Source organism: Pempheris klunzingeri, chromosome 2, assembly GCF_042242105.1.
Source record: "Pempheris klunzingeri isolate RE-2024b chromosome 2, fPemKlu1.hap1, whole genome shotgun sequence".
In the NCBI taxonomy this organism is placed as follows: Eukaryota; Metazoa; Chordata; class Actinopteri; order Acropomatiformes; family Pempheridae; genus Pempheris; species Pempheris klunzingeri.
This window is the reverse complement of record NC_092013.1, coordinates 9,096,193-9,111,072: the sequence shown is the minus strand read 5'-3', so window position 1 is coordinate 9,111,072 and position 14,880 is coordinate 9,096,193. Positions and strand designations below refer to the sequence as shown.

Here is a 14,880-nt window from a genome sequence, read left to right as displayed (position 1 = left end):
GTGTAGTTGGATCAGATTTGACTGACAGCGCCCTGGCAACATGAGCAAACACCCCAAAATTTTCAGCACATTTTAATTCAAATGTGGCTGAATACTGATTAGTTTTTGCAGTATGTGAATCACTCAGGGTTTTCAGGGCCTTTATAGCTCTGATCACGTGACTTGTTTTCGATCTAATCTGAGGGTAATGCAGCTCAGACCTCTTTCTAGCATGCTCAACAACCCTGTACAAACCAAACAGGGATATCTGAGGATATGTGAACAGTCCGTACAGACTAACCAAGAGGACATTTAGAAATGTGAAAAAGAAACCTATGATTTAAATTGTAGAGGTAGGGCAGGAGTTGCCTGAGAGGAGCAGCTGACCCTCCACTGATAACACTGTGAAGCTGCTCTCTGAAACTGCGTGCCTGACAAAGACGACATATGACGACACAGACGAGTGATAAAAGGAGGAATCTGAGATCTCCACTCAGGTGAGCAGACCTGCACCGCAGCCTGAAGCTGTTTGAATGTCACTGTTTGTTTTTGAAGCTGGTTTAAAATTCATCTGGACCTGTTGTCAGGGCAACAAGTCCTTAAGCCCAAACCTGCAAATATGCAAGTTTATTAAGAGTTTGCTGAATTATGACCAAGACCTTGTAGACTGAACCACAAACGCGAGGTAATTCTCAAATACAAATGGCTTACTAATAAGAGTGTTGATATAAACATTTTAGATGAGAACATACAGGTTATTGAAAATCTGTGGGTGTAATTATCTCAATTACATTTTCATAATGACGAGTAACCAATTCTTATACATGATAAAGTGTACAACAAAATATAGTTTGAGTAACTGTGAGTGAGAAGACAGACACTCAACTAAAAGACTGTTAAAGGACCAGAGAGTATGAGAGTATGGTATATGCTATTAAAATAGCAACACTCCAACACTGAAACAAAAATGAAAACTCTTCTGAAAAAATATACAATTAAAACTGATTTTTAAGAGACTTTGTCTTATGGTTATCGGTTAAAAGTCTCTTACGAGTCTGTCATGAACATTCATTAATCCTACACCAACATCACTTTTTGTCTAACCCCATTAACGGGGAATATATATGTATAAGTATACATACTGTATATGTGACTGTTTAACAGAGATCAAAGTGTGGAAACATTGAGGAGCACAATGTAGAACACACAACACATAAGATAAGGCTTATGTCCATGAACCTATTGCCCCAGTGCATGCTGGGAGGGCTCCCAACACTACTTCATGTATCACCTGATCAACACTGATCTATGAATGATCATCAGGTCTCAACTCTCTACTCATTTTCCCTTTATTTCAAAAGAAGAGCACACGGTTATTGAAAGAGAATTTAATCCAGGATTAGCAAATATATTGTCAAACTGCTTTAAAAGAACCAAGTTAGCTGGATGAGAACAACTGGATTATTTTAGCAGCACGTTAGTCTGAATCAGTTAAACCACGTTTGCAGACCAGGCTCACATTACTGACTCAGTGAAAACAAGTCACTCTGGACTGCAGACATATAGATTTCATAAATGAGGTCGCTCTGTATAAAATCACAATGAGAACTTGTGTTGCCGTGGTGACTGGTGGCTGTATTTTATTAAGTGTTGTAAAGACGGAGGAAAAGTTAGTTCAGGGTATTTTTTTTGAGAAGAGGGGAGGTAATATTATTTACACAGAAAAATTCTCTCTACTAAATCTCCAAAAAAATCACATTTTAGACAACTGTAAAACCATCTGAATACTTCAGTGAGGTCAAATGATGCATTTTTTTTATCTACTTGTAATAACATTTAAACATGTCAAATCAGTTTATACCTTTATACCTTATAAAGTCGATGACCTACAAAACGTTTTTTTAAATCTACAAACATTTAACGTCTTTAGACTTCCTGGTTTCCTTGATTGACTGACTTAAATGTTTGTCAGTACAGAGGGTATCCACGGAGAGAAGCTTTCTTTGGTGTTTACAAGGGTACACACATACTTGTAACAAGTTGTTGCATAATGAAACCCAAAACTGCAGCTGAAAGGTAAAAAAAAAAAAATCTGAAACTTTTAAATGACAAATAGCTGACAGCAGCACAGTATTATCCACGGGAAACACTGAGCTGTTGCTCCTGACAGATGTGCATAAGGCATTTGCTGCATTCACTTTTTAAAGAAAATAAAATGGCTCCCAAGAGTCATCACTGATCTCAGTGCAGTAACTAAGTCCCAGGCCTGTAGTAGGTGTCACTGGTCTTCCCTTAGAGACGCCCTGTAGATATTAATGTTTTGTTTGTCATCGTGGTTTAGAAGCTGCACATTAAACCTGCTGGGCAGATATTCCTCGTAGAAACCTGGGGTCCCGTGCTCGTCTCGCATTTTGGACGAGAGATACACGAGGCCTCCTCTGTTGCACAAATGAGCTAGTGTCTCCACTAGCAGTGGGTAAGTCTCTGGCAGGTAAATTATATCTGCACAAAGCACCAGATCCCAGTCAGAGGGGAAGTTCATGTGGTCCTCCCCCCAGGACAGAGGGAGGACGGTGGGAAGGGCGGCAGGCCAACCACTGGACGGCATGTTAGCAGAGACGTTGGCCTGAAGTTGTGGGAGAGCCAGAGGAAGGTCTGTGAGGGTCACAACTGCACCTGAAAGGGTTCGAGAATTTGATCCCATGTTGAAACTCTGAACTCAAGATGTTTTATGTCAGTGTGTTTCCCAACCGTGGTCCTGGAGGCCTGCTGTAGATACTGAATGTGCAAAATGCAATGTATTTACATTGAAAGTGTTTTGAGATGTTTAAAGCGAGACAAGGAATATTTGTGAAACATTTTTTATTATAGGCTGCAATATTAGTGTTTGATTTTGAAGTTTTCCAAAAGTATTCAGATTTTTTTTAAATATTTGTGTTGGACTACGTTACTAATCAGAATCAGATCAACAAAAAGGGAGACAAGAACAATAAAGCTGAACAAAGTTAGCACACATTTAACTTAAGCAAAAAATGAACATTTCAGGTCTATGTACAATATAATGCAAGTATAATAATGAAAAACTAGACTAGTACAATAGCTGCCATGTAATTTGCATGTGATTATGTATGTGAATGACTACATTTGAGGTAATCTGGTCAAACCCTGGATGTGAATGACAAACTCAAACCCACATACCGAGTCTGGCCGCCAGGATCCCGACCAGCCCGGTCCCTGATCCCAGCTCCACGATGCGCTTCCCCCTCAGCTCCACCGCCCGGTCCTCCCAGTAACTACACAGGTGTAGCGCCTGAACACACACACACACACACACACACACACACACACACACACACACACACACACACACACACACACACACACACACACACACACACACACACACACACACACACACACACCTTGTCTTTAGGAAACTCACTCTGGGGTTGACAGCAGACACTTTCTGCGGACTTACAGCCTCCCAGACCCGAGCGGCCACGCCGAGGTTGGCCCCGAACACCTGTCTGATCCTCAGCTCCTGGCCGGCTAAGGTGAACACAGCATCCTGAGAAAATGTGTCGGCAAACAGACCGTCGTCAACGGGGAACGGGTCGTCTTCGTCCTCTGCACAGATCATGGCTGGTAAATAAAATAAACCACAGTTCACTAAATATGAATTTAGTCCGCTGACGGGCTGCAGCCAAACGGCCAGTTAGCTTCCAGGTCAGGTAACGTTAGCATTAGCATTAGCTGTGAGGGATGTTATTAGCTTTGGGCTTTTTTAAAATTATAACCCATCATTTCAGAGAGAGAGAAAGAGGGGACTGTGGATTATACTGCTCCAGTGTTTATCAAAAAGTCTCTACTAAGTTGATACTCCGTGTTTAGTTAGAGCTTCCCCGTTATAAGGTTATACGAGGCTTTTAATTTGAAGTGTAACATAAATACACGTAACTTCCGGGTCAGAGGACGCAAAAATAACTTTGGAAAGGAGTACCATGCATGTGTTAAAAGATTTATATTATAATCATATATTAAATTATTCACTTGTATATAGTCTGTGATGTTAACACATTTTAACAGAACAGTCCTGTTCCTGTTTTTTTTACAGGAATTTTTTTTACAAACCAAACAAGCATGCTATGGTATTACTTGTGCCTTAAAACCAGGGCAACAGTATCATCCCTGAATCGTCTTCATCTTCTTTGCAATGTTTTTTTATAATTAATTGTTTGGTGAATTTAAACACAGAGAACAGTTAAAGTGCCAATCACGAATCAAGAGTCAAAGGGCGTCGTCAAATAACTTATTTTGTCCAAATTGATGTAAAAACCGAACAATATTTAATTTACTAATATACAAAACAGAGAAAAAAAGGAAAAGCCTAACATCTGAGAAGCAGAAACCATAAAATCTTTGGCATTTTTGCTTGAAAAGTGATTTTTACAATTAATCAATAATCAAAATAGTTGATTTAAATTATAATCAGTTAACTGAGTAATTGTATCATTTGTATTCAGCCATTCTCTTGCACAAACTGCACATATTTTTTTAAAGCAGATGCTTTTTGCACCCGGGTCTCAGTAGTCAACAATACTATTTGCACAATGATCTTTTCCTAAACCTAACCCAGTAGGTTTGGTGCCTAAAATTAACCCAGCTGCTACTGAAAACCAATAAAAGAAAACTTAAATATGTAAGTTAACTAATAAATTAGTGTAATTTACTATTGGTCTCACTGTGGTCTCCTGTGTTATGTATTGTTTTGTTATGGTGTGTGAAAGGACTGGGTGTAATTAGCCAGATAGTGTCCATCTGGCTATTTGCACCTGGTTGCAAATAGACACTTCGTATTTTTCTATAATTTTAGTTTTAGTTTCTTGATTATGCACCAATATACCAAGGCACATTCTTTATAATGTGAAAACTGATTTGGCAATAAACCCAATTCTGATTCTATTCATGCGTCAGAGCTGCTGGTCAAAACAAACACACAACGCCGTCATGTTCCAGGTTTATTTAAAAAAAACAAGTTGCTGTCTCCTCAGCCGTTTTGTTTGGATAACAAAACTAAAGAAGAGTACCACTGGGATACAACCATTTTTCACACACAGCTTCACATCAATGACAGAGATGATTTGACGGGTGTATAAAGTGTAGAGTCGAGTACAGATATGTTGAATAAAGCTCTTCATAATTTCCACTCAGTCTTTATAGAACACAAGATCACGTAAAAGAATTTCCAACAAGGCCAACTAAAACTTAATGTTTCCAATCTGAAAAGAAAGAAAAAGTAAATCATACTGCTGCCTCGTGTTGGACTACGTCACAGTTTTTTCTCAGTGGACAATAACCGTTGGTTTCAGACTAGACACACTTTAGTCACAATACAGCAATTCTGCCTGAGACAGAGCACCTCCAAACCTCTGGAGTATTTGACGTTATTAAAAAATAAATAAATCTTTTCATCAGACAGACGACAGTAGTATTACATCCATAACACAACCACCCTCCTCCCCCCCAGGCCTCAATATGTGCAAACTGCAAGGGTTTAAAAAAGGTAGCACTTTATGCAAGGACCATGAAAAACAAAAGACGATTAAGTGTTTTTAAAAAAAAGAGCGCTTCATGTGCAGCAGGGGCTATGATTTTAAAATGATAGGATGAGCTAAAGGGAGCTTGTAGCTGTCAGCGCCCCCTTCAGGCCAACAGTGGAGTAACGACAAGCTCAGCGTTATTAGGAGCAACAAGACACGAGGTCCTTCAACCAGAGGAATATTTTTGGTACTGAATTACTATTCTAATCGTATCTGATACTGTCCTAATACAAAACATTTTTATTTTAGTCCTTAAAAGGTAAAATACTGAGCCTGGACATAAATGTGACGTTGACATGAAGCTGAATTTGCAGTAAAATGAGCTCTGCTGCTTTTTTCTCTCTCACAGACAGACAGCCGTTCTCGTCACAAGTTCCTCACAGAGACAAAATGTTTGCAGCAGTGTTGGACAGAAACGATGCATCAACAAACATCACAATTCGTGCTTTTAAGTTCAAGCAGAGAACGCTCTGCTTTAGCATTTAAACAATGCCGGTCCATTTGTATAGAGCAGAAAGAGTTCTTTTTTTTTTTTTGTTAAGACACATATGTCAACATAGTCGGGTTGCACAGACCCTCGGTCTGTCTCTGAGTCTCCACGATTTGGGCGCGAGTGACTTGATAAAATAGCCACATCTCAAACTGATTGTTTTTTTTTTTTTCTTTTCATTAAAATCAACCGCAGCACATCTCCACACAGCCCAAAGTGCACCTGCGAAGAGATGTGCAATTCTTCTTTTTCGTCGTCGTCCTGGTGGGTATGAAAGGCAGTCAGCTTTGCTTTGAGTAGAGACCGAGTCCAAGGCTACACAGATGCACAACAAACACCCACACAGAAAACAAAAGCCAGAGGAATGCATAACTAAAACTTTGTTCCAAAAAGAATAATAATTAGAACAATGACTATGATAAAGAGGATCAAAATGACCAGCATCTTTCTGTTTTTCTTCTGATACTGCTCCGCCTGCAAACAAACAAAAAAAAAAAATTACCAAATATTATCAAATACTGTATTTTACTTGTTTTCAGTTTAATGAATAAAGTCAAAACATTCAGTATCTTAAAACTCTGAGTTTAAATTGATTTTAACAGTAATGGTTTGTCGATCCTGTGGTACGTTCTTGTGGTACATTATATCATAACTGTGCCTTTAGCCTGCTGACAGTTGCCTTTTTGTTTTTGCTGGTGGTTATTTAGGAAATGATAATGTACAGCGAGCAGTGCCATGATTGTCCATAAACAAGTATTCAATAAAGCCGTGTAATAACATTCATTATTAGATTCTAAACATGCAAGTGCTAAGTATCTAAAAATGAGAAAGTAATCCTTGATCAACAGCATCCTGAGCTATAAAACTGAGATAAAACACGACAGTCACCTGACCATAAAATCAAAGTGTGTATGTAAACATGAGCGTTCTGTGTTTACCTTTTGTAACTGTTTCAGTCCGTCTTCTGTTTTAACACAAGCCTGCTCCACATTGAAGTCAATTCTGTCAAGAACGGTGCCCTGGTGGTGGAAAAGTATTTTAGTTGTAGATTCTTTATTTTAACACGGAATCCGCATCCTCAAATTTTCAACCATGTATTGGCCCGCTTACCAAGTACACTAAGTAACAGTTTTATCTCTGCTCATTTTAGAAAGGCCACCGCAAGAAAACATGTGCTTTGTTTAGATTATCTAACACAGTGCCATGATAAAGGCAGAGTAAAATATCAACTGAATGAATACATTTCCTTTGTGCCATAAATCGAGCCTTCCTTTTCCCGGGAGATTGTCAGTGAAAGTGAGGCTTACAGGGAATCAATCAGCTGTCAATCAATGCTGATGGTGTCTTTTTTTAAAATATCCATTACGCTGTGCAGTCTGAGAAAAAAAAAAAAGCTGTCGACTTCCTTTTGAAGCAAAGGTGATGTTGTATTTTAGCAGCACTGCCAAACACCTTCTAAGCTCAGGTTCATTTTGACTTGAGTTCTCTTTTGAGCTTTGTTAATACGTCTATTATTTAATTGTGTGTGTGTGTGTGTGTGTGTGTGTGTGTCTGTGTTACCTGCTCCACCACCATTCCAGCCAAGTCCCGGAAAATCTCATTCAGATCTGAGATGGACTGAACTATCTGTCGGATCTCCCTCTCTCGTTCTTCCACCACAACTGTGTTCTGTTCCACCAGCATGAGCTGGTCGTCTGTGAACCCCTGAAACACAAGAAAGGAGAAGAATAACAGCAAAACCTCAGACCAATTATCATGTTATGACAAAAAGAAAAAGAAAAACAACAATGCCCCGAAAACATCTTCAGTTTTACTATTTTATACACGCAAACTGCATCTTGATACAAACTGTAACCTAACAGTGATAAAAGGTAATACAGTACCTCTCTCTATTATAAAAATCTCATGAGAAAGTCTTATTATTTTCTATAGCATTAAATACACATTTTAAAATGGCTTAATTACAGTTTAAATTTGGTTGTCTAATTTCCTCATTTTTATTTTCACTGACAGCAGAGACATATTTTAGTGTTTCCTTTCACCAGACTTTATTTATGCCATTTCCTGTCTTTAGTGGGATTACTAAAAAGAGACAAAAACCAACGTGGAAAATGTGATGTGATGCAGATATGCTAGATTTAAATTTGCAAATGTTGTTGTCATTTGGTGAATGTGCACCCAGACTTTTAATGAATGTTTCTCATCTTGTCTGTGCTGAACACTTTTATTGTGCTGTATACGGGATGTATGAACACAACCAGAACCCATCAGCTATCATCTGACAAATATCTGGGCCAACACCTCCTCTGTCCCCCTCATTTTTAGCTAATGGGTTCCTACATTTTGGCCTCTTTTGTTCTGCACATGGACTCAAACGTGATTGGTCAATAGAACCTGGACTACAAATGGAAAACCAGATCACTTCTGATACCAAAATCTTGCCCACAACAGACTGTGTAAGAGCCATTTCTGTGCATTTGTATTGTATTAGATATCTTTGTTTATTTTTTGCTGTGAGCTTCCCACCACTGGGGGCATCCCTGCTGTGACATGCGAGAGGGCTTATAATCAGCCAGGTGATGCACCCAGGTGTGGACTGATGGGAAGAGAAGAAAACAGTTTTAGATCGTGTCGAAACGTGACGTGACGTGGCGTGGTGTCAGGTTGTTTGTTTAATTCAGAATTGGTAATCTGCTATAGGAAACTGGAACCGAAGAACATAACAATAAACAGCACCATATTGTGGATAAAACAGCGGAGTGGACATGTCATTTACACGCGTCAAAACATCCTCACCATCAGCTACCAGGTGCCCCTGATCGATTGCCGAAAAGGGGTCACTACAGACTGTTTATAGGATTTAAATCAAAACAAACTGGTGGTGGAATGTGAATGAATGAATGGATATTTAAAAAACAAACACTCACCTTGTCATAGACAGCTAAATCTTCATCCTCTTCCATTAGAGGTCCAGAGTCAAAAAAGTGCTTTGATCTCTCCTCACGATTCTTCATACCTGGAATATGAACCAATGGCATGGTGCTTAGAGATGTGCTGTGAGATATGACCTTCATAACAAACGTGAGAGGGAACAGTGAGGAAGGAGAATTTACGTTTTAGGTAGCCGGACTGTGTGTGCCTGAAATTGGTGGACAGCTCCTGCAGGCTCTGAGCCAGAGACGAGACCACGTTCCTCAGCAGCCTCTCCTCCTGCTCGGTGCAGTGGCCACAGCGAGACTGCAAACCTGTCACAGCTCGCTGGCATCGATGAAACATCTGCCAAGAAAATGAACCCCGTGTTTCATTTCAAGCTCTTCAACAAGCCCCATTCGTATCCAATTAGAAACATCTACCAATTACAAATGACTACAGATGTTCAGGCAGTGTTTACAACAGATGAGAGGCTTTGAGGCGTTTCCACTTTATCAATAACAATAAGCATTAACTCAACTATAACAGTGATAAATGAGTGTACCTGTGTGATCTCCTGTGTAGTGATTTCTATGGCATGCTCCTCCTCACTGCTGTCATCAAGCGTGGGACGATTCATATGCTTGTCATGAAGTACAGCCAGTTCCTTCATCTTCTGCCGAACCCGTGTGATTTCGTACTGAATCTGAAAGAAAGCACTCTGTGGTTAAAAGCCATGTGAATTCACTTTGTTAACAACTTTGATTCAAACACTTCAATTGGGCTCATACAGCAACTTTGATACAGACGGGCTCAGATTGCCAATAGTAACCTTTACAGAGATAGACCAGTAAGATCCTTTTTGTTTATTGAGAAACAGCTGTTTCAGTTCAAAGCCAACAGACTCCATTGACAAAACCAGCCATTTTTACCTCGAGAACATGTGAGTTGCTAGTCTACTGCTGCCTCAATCAGTTAGTTTTTATGTTTTATTGTCATGTAAGAACTTAGTATTTTGAAAGTTAGTTCAAGCATCACAGCAACTAGACTAGTAACTCCTGCTAGATTAAACCAGTGTTCTGCGAAGGTAAAATTACTGTTTTTCCTCAATGGAGTCTGGTGGCTCTGAACTGAGCGATGTAATGTCCGTTTCTAGTTAAACAAAAATGATCTTTCAGGTCCATCTCTGTAGGGATCCTCTCTGTAATGTTGTCCCACACTTTTACACTACAGCTGTTGAAGCCATGAAAGGACTCCAAACAGAGGCATTTGTGATCTTTAGGTCTGTGGAGTCGTGATAATGTATTTGTGCGAATCAGCCTTTTACAGGTAGGTCTCTATATTTTTGTTTGTTTTACCTCATCTACCCCCTCTATCCATTTGGGGGGCAGCTTCTTGGTGACTCCAATGGCAGCTTCAGGATCCAAACTAATTCCTGACACCAGGGCCATCCGATCATCAGCCAGCTTAAAAACACAAAAAAACAAATTATTCTACAAAACATTCCATGTAATAATTCAACATTATGATGATGGTTTTACCGTTTTCATTTTAATTTTACCACGAGGGAATCAACAGTACCTCATCAAGCTCCTAATGTGATTGGCAGATAGCAGAGTGGCCCCATCCAATAGAGAACAAGGAAAAGGAGAAAAAGAAAGAAGTAACAGAGAGTAAGCCCCGGAAAATCAGCAGCAAATATCAAAAAAAAAAACTCCCACCAACAATTCCTTTGAAATGAGAACGATAATTACTGGACAGCAGAGATACATATGAAGGTCTGGCTTTTTGAAATGAGATTGAACCATTTTCACTTAATTCAAATTTGTCCTGAGATTATGTGTGTGTGTATAAACATGTAAAACTGGAGTGTGAATGCAAAAATAAATCATACTCATCCAGAAACTAGTTGCACCATAGTTCCACTTTAAGCAAGACGTTAAATGTAATAAACAGCAAGAATTTTTCATCATCTTCTATGACTGACTGGTCGCTATAATTTACAGATGTGACTGGTTTTATATAATTATGTCTCCCTGATGCTTCGGTGAGTTGAATGTACACCTTTCTGGTGGCTAAGGGGGTATTTTCGCAAATATATATTTCAGCCTGTCGATGTGTGTGTCATAACTATATTACTGTAAAATTAAATGAAATAAATTACCGTAAAATTAAAGTTCTTCACTGTGACACTTAAATCAACACTGTTTTACAACATGTGTGGATGAAGCCTGACACGAGGACAACGAGACCAAACATACACTGAACAGACAGAGCAGGACAAGTGAGATATTAACATTACATAACATTTTAGATCTCTATTTGAGCTGTAAGCTCAACAGAGTGTGCAGTAAGGAGACGAAGGAGAAAAGGATCTTGGGAAGATGATGTTGAGGTGACGGGAGAGCGTTTCCAAATACAGATCTTCTTCAAAAGTAAGGCTCAATTCCAGGATCTTTAGGAGTCCTTCACCATTCTTAACTCCTTTAATAATTTACTTATTAGAGGGCAATAACCTTTACTGCTCTACACCGCAGTAATACAAACTATCCACGGCAAAGTTAACAGATAGCGTTGTTAAAGCCATGTTCCATTAAAATGTGGAATGATGATGTACACAGAGCCAAAGTTAAAAGACAGGATTCAAATCATTAATCCTTGAGCCAGGAAGGTCTAGTTATCCATGACCAACCCACTGGGCTGGTCCATGATGCCTGCTTCATCTGCTGATGGAGCTCTGGTGAACAAGCAGGTGACTGACGTGATGAAGTAATAGACCTTTTTTGTTTTGGCTCTCAGTGGGAGAAATGATGGAGATCTACTGAACACAGCAGCTGCACCAGCGAGCATAAATCACACAAAACGTTCTTTGCTCTGGAGTACCAGGCCACAGCGTCACTGCCTGTTCATCTTACTCTGAGCCTACGAGCTGATGTTCCTGAGGTAAACCCCAGCACATCACCAGACACTGGAAGTGAAACGATTTATCAATTACATGTCAACGATCAAATTAATCTGCCAACCATTTTGATAATTAATTAATTGGGTATAGTTTTTCTTTTTTAAGAAGATAAGTCAAAATTTTCTGATTTGAGGCACTTAAATGTGAATATTTTCTGGTTTCTTTACTCCTCTGTGACAGTAAGCTGAATATCTTTGGGTTGTGGACAAAACAAGACATTTGAGTTAATCATATTTGATTTTAAGATTATTTTAAGATGTATTTGACTTTAAGAAACACTGATCGACACGTTTCACCATTTTTTGACACAACATAGACCAAACAACTAATCAATTAATCAACAAAATAATGGAGAGATTAATCAACGTTGAAAATAAGTTAGTTACAGCCCTACTTGACACTGTGTTGTGCACAGAGATGCACTAACAGGAACAGAGTGTGTTCAGGAGCTACAATCATTTTAAAAAGGTCTGTACTCTGTAGGTTTAGCTGTGCTGATTTGTCTGTGTCAGTTAAAAGATCAGCCTCTCCAAGCCCTCAGAAACAGCAGAGAAAAACTAATTTATCAAAAGGAAAAAAAACAACAGCAACAGCATATTTTGGGAAATGCAGTACAGGCACGTTGCATCCTCAACTGATGGCCAATCCTGAGTGTACAGGATGGCAGAAATTAATCTACCTCCTCCAGCAGTTAACTTGTTAAATTTCTCACGACTGAGTGTGAATGGTCACACACACCCTTCGCCTGCTTGCTGTGCTGTGTATCCTGCACCCGGCCTCCTCCACAGGAGATGAAAGGGCAAACACAGAAAAGCTGTGAGCGCTCGTGCTACCAAAAAGTGTCGGGAACAGGAGGAAACTGTGTTGACCGCCTCGTGCACAAGATAATGACATGATTTTCATTCAGGGTAGAAACAGTCCTTTGAAAATGACTGGATGTGAATGAGTTGTAGAGAACATTTTGACATTTTTGTTCCGCTCCCTTCCACTGGTCAGATGTGACTGACTGACTCTTATTAAATACAGTTTCTTCATCATAATCATGATCAGATTCACTGTTTCTGCTATAAGTTACATTCACTTAGTCACGGCAGGCAGCCGGTTCAACTTTTATCAGACAACAATGTGGTGCTGATTTGTTTTATTTACTCTGTCTTCTGTTTTTAAATGTTTCTGATGTTTTTCAATGTGGTTTCAGACTGTATATTTTACGAGCATTGTTGGAGGGAGGCTGAGAACTAAGACTTCGATTGCCAGTGACAGCTTCACTGTACTTGTTGTGCATATGACCATAAAGAGCAGTGAAGTAGCTGTTATATGCATTTAAAATTCTGGGAAAAAGACAGTGATGGTTTCAGACTGGGATTCAGTATCAGGAACCTGAGTTGAGAAGACAGAAATCAGAATCAGGAGAGGAAAAGTTAGAACAACGCGCCCCTAATTCTGGGGAAAGTGACAGTTTGTATTGTTGAAGTTTCGCTAGAAAATTGACAGGGAGCTTTCTTGCTTTTCTTGGTGGCTCCACTAGAGATGTTAAACCCCATTAATTCTTAATATTTCTAAAGGACAACCAGCAGTTTTCAGGAAATTTATACAGATATTTTCCTTACCTGGGTTTGTGTTTCACACATTTGATTAATACAGGAGAAAACCAGCTACATCCTACTTATCTAATACTACAATCAATTACAGATTAAACTATCTGATCTAAACGACATCAAATTACTAAATACTGGCCACAGCACACTTTACACTACAGAGGAGCACTATGTGTTCATTAAAAAGCATGCTTTAACTTAAATAAATCTTACTCCATTTATTTTACCAACGTATCTTTAATCTTATCTATATTTAGCAAGTTTTATTTCCATTGTTTACTGTAGATATTTAGCCTAAATGTGCCTGCAGCCCCCTCTTCATCCTCTGTCACCTCACTGAGGCACATATATCAGCACCGAGGTGAACCTACGGGGCACAGACACACAATCAGGTGTTGAAATCCTCCTGAGTAATAATTAACAGCTACTAACACATACAGCTGTTTCTAGCTAACACAGCTCAGTGACTGGCTACATGCAAACACACACATTAAAATGTCAAAACGATGCAGACCACTCACCGCAGCATTGCTACGTGTACTCAGACGGGGCTCGTATGTACTCACTTGCTCAGCCAATATCTGCCGGTTTTGGATCGCATTGTTCCGCATTAACAAGAAGGCATCGGTCAGACGCCTAGTGGCCATGACTGCCTTGTCTGATATCTAAATTAACACAAGACAGAGTGCGGATCAGGCGACAATTTATTAAATTACGTCCGCTGCCGCTGAGCTAGCTTTAGCTTTAGCCTGCGATGGATGACGAGGAAAACTCGCGATACGACGACTAAAGTGGACAGAAAACGACTTTAATCATAATCATCTGTGAAGCATCTCTAGTATTTCGGTTAAAAAGCTGACGCATGGCCGATAGCTTCTTCTGAAATGTTGGATCTAACGTTATTTTAGTAACGTTATTCCGCTTTTGGCAGCTACGGAAGTGGGAAAACGTAAACACCTGCGTAACCCGTTTCTTCTTCTACGACTCATTTAATGCTGCTGTCAACTCTGACTAAAGCTCATTATCGCCTCCTGCAGTCTGAGCGGACACACAGATCTGACTCCATACACGGAAACACACCTGTTAACTGTTAAAGAATGACTATTCTATCTCAAAAGTATGACCTGAGAAAGTTTATCTTTATTTTGATTTTTTTTTACATAACTAAATCCTTATTATGACAGAATTTTTCATTATTTTGAGACCCTACATGATTATTTTGAGTAGTAGTATAAGTATAATTGTGTACTTTATTGGAGTATTTCCAATTTCTGCCACTTTAATAACTCTACTCCACTACAGTTCAGAGGCAAATATTGTACCTTTTACTCCACAATGTTA

General features: G+C 39.3%; 2 protein-coding genes across 4 annotated transcripts; both read right to left on the bottom strand.

Annotated features, from left to right (window-relative positions):
* Positions 1 to 1,974: 1,974 nt before the first annotated feature.
* LOC139217220 (EEF1A lysine methyltransferase 3-like) lies at positions 1,975 to 3,619 on the bottom strand. Its single transcript, XM_070848536.1, has 3 exons — positions 3,458 to 3,619; positions 3,178 to 3,289; positions 1,975 to 2,655 (listed from the first exon to the last, which is right to left on the bottom strand). The coding sequence occupies exons 1-3, from the start codon at positions 3,617 to 3,619 to the stop codon at positions 2,258 to 2,260; spliced, it is 672 nt and encodes a 223-aa protein (XP_070704637.1). The 3' UTR covers positions 1,975 to 2,257.
* A 1,365-nt stretch (positions 3,620 to 4,984) lies between these two features.
* On the bottom strand, positions 4,985 to 14,509 carry stx16 (syntaxin 16). 3 transcript variants are annotated; one of them, XM_070848509.1, is made up of 8 exons: positions 14,061 to 14,509; positions 10,338 to 10,445; positions 9,545 to 9,685; positions 9,183 to 9,345; positions 8,997 to 9,085; positions 7,630 to 7,773; positions 7,008 to 7,088; positions 4,985 to 6,543 (listed from the first exon to the last, which is right to left on the bottom strand). In XM_070848509.1, exons 1-8 carry the CDS (start codon positions 14,184 to 14,186, stop codon positions 6,442 to 6,444), a joined length of 954 nt encoding a protein of 317 aa, XP_070704610.1. In that variant the 5' UTR covers positions 14,187 to 14,509; the 3' UTR covers positions 4,985 to 6,441. The 3 variants fall into 3 exon arrangements, with proteins under 3 accessions (XP_070704610.1, XP_070704618.1, XP_070704626.1); XM_070848517.1 differs by having other exon boundaries at positions 14,106 to 14,509; XM_070848525.1 differs by lacking the exon at positions 14,061 to 14,509 and adding an exon at positions 10,561 to 10,653.
* Positions 14,510 to 14,880: the final 371 nt, after the last annotated feature.

Excerpts from the sequence above, each read along its gene's own strand:
- LOC139217220 (XM_070848536.1), bottom strand. The coding sequence starts at position 3,619 with ATGATCTGTGCAGAGGACGAAGACGACCCGTTCCCCGTTGACGACGGT. Across the intron at positions 3,290-3,457 it reads CCGCTCGGGTCTGGGAGGCT|GCGCTACACCTGTGTAGTTA; the intron begins GTAAGTCCGCAG and ends GTGTGTGTTCAG. Across the intron at positions 2,656-3,177 it reads GATCCTGGCGGCCAGACTCG|GTGCAGTTGTGACCCTCACA; the intron begins GTATGTGGGTTT and ends GAACCCTTTCAG.
- stx16 (XM_070848509.1), bottom strand. The coding sequence starts at position 14,186 with ATGGCCACTAGGCGTCTGACCGATGCCTTCTTGTTAATGCGGAACAAT. Across the intron at positions 9,686-10,337 it reads GGATAGAGGGGGTAGATGAG|ATTCAGTACGAAATCACACG; the intron begins GTAAAACAAACA and ends GCTTTCTTTCAG. Across the intron at positions 7,089-7,629 it reads CTGGAATGGTGGTGGAGCAG|GGCACCGTTCTTGACAGAAT; the intron begins GTAACACAGACA and ends TTCCACCACCAG.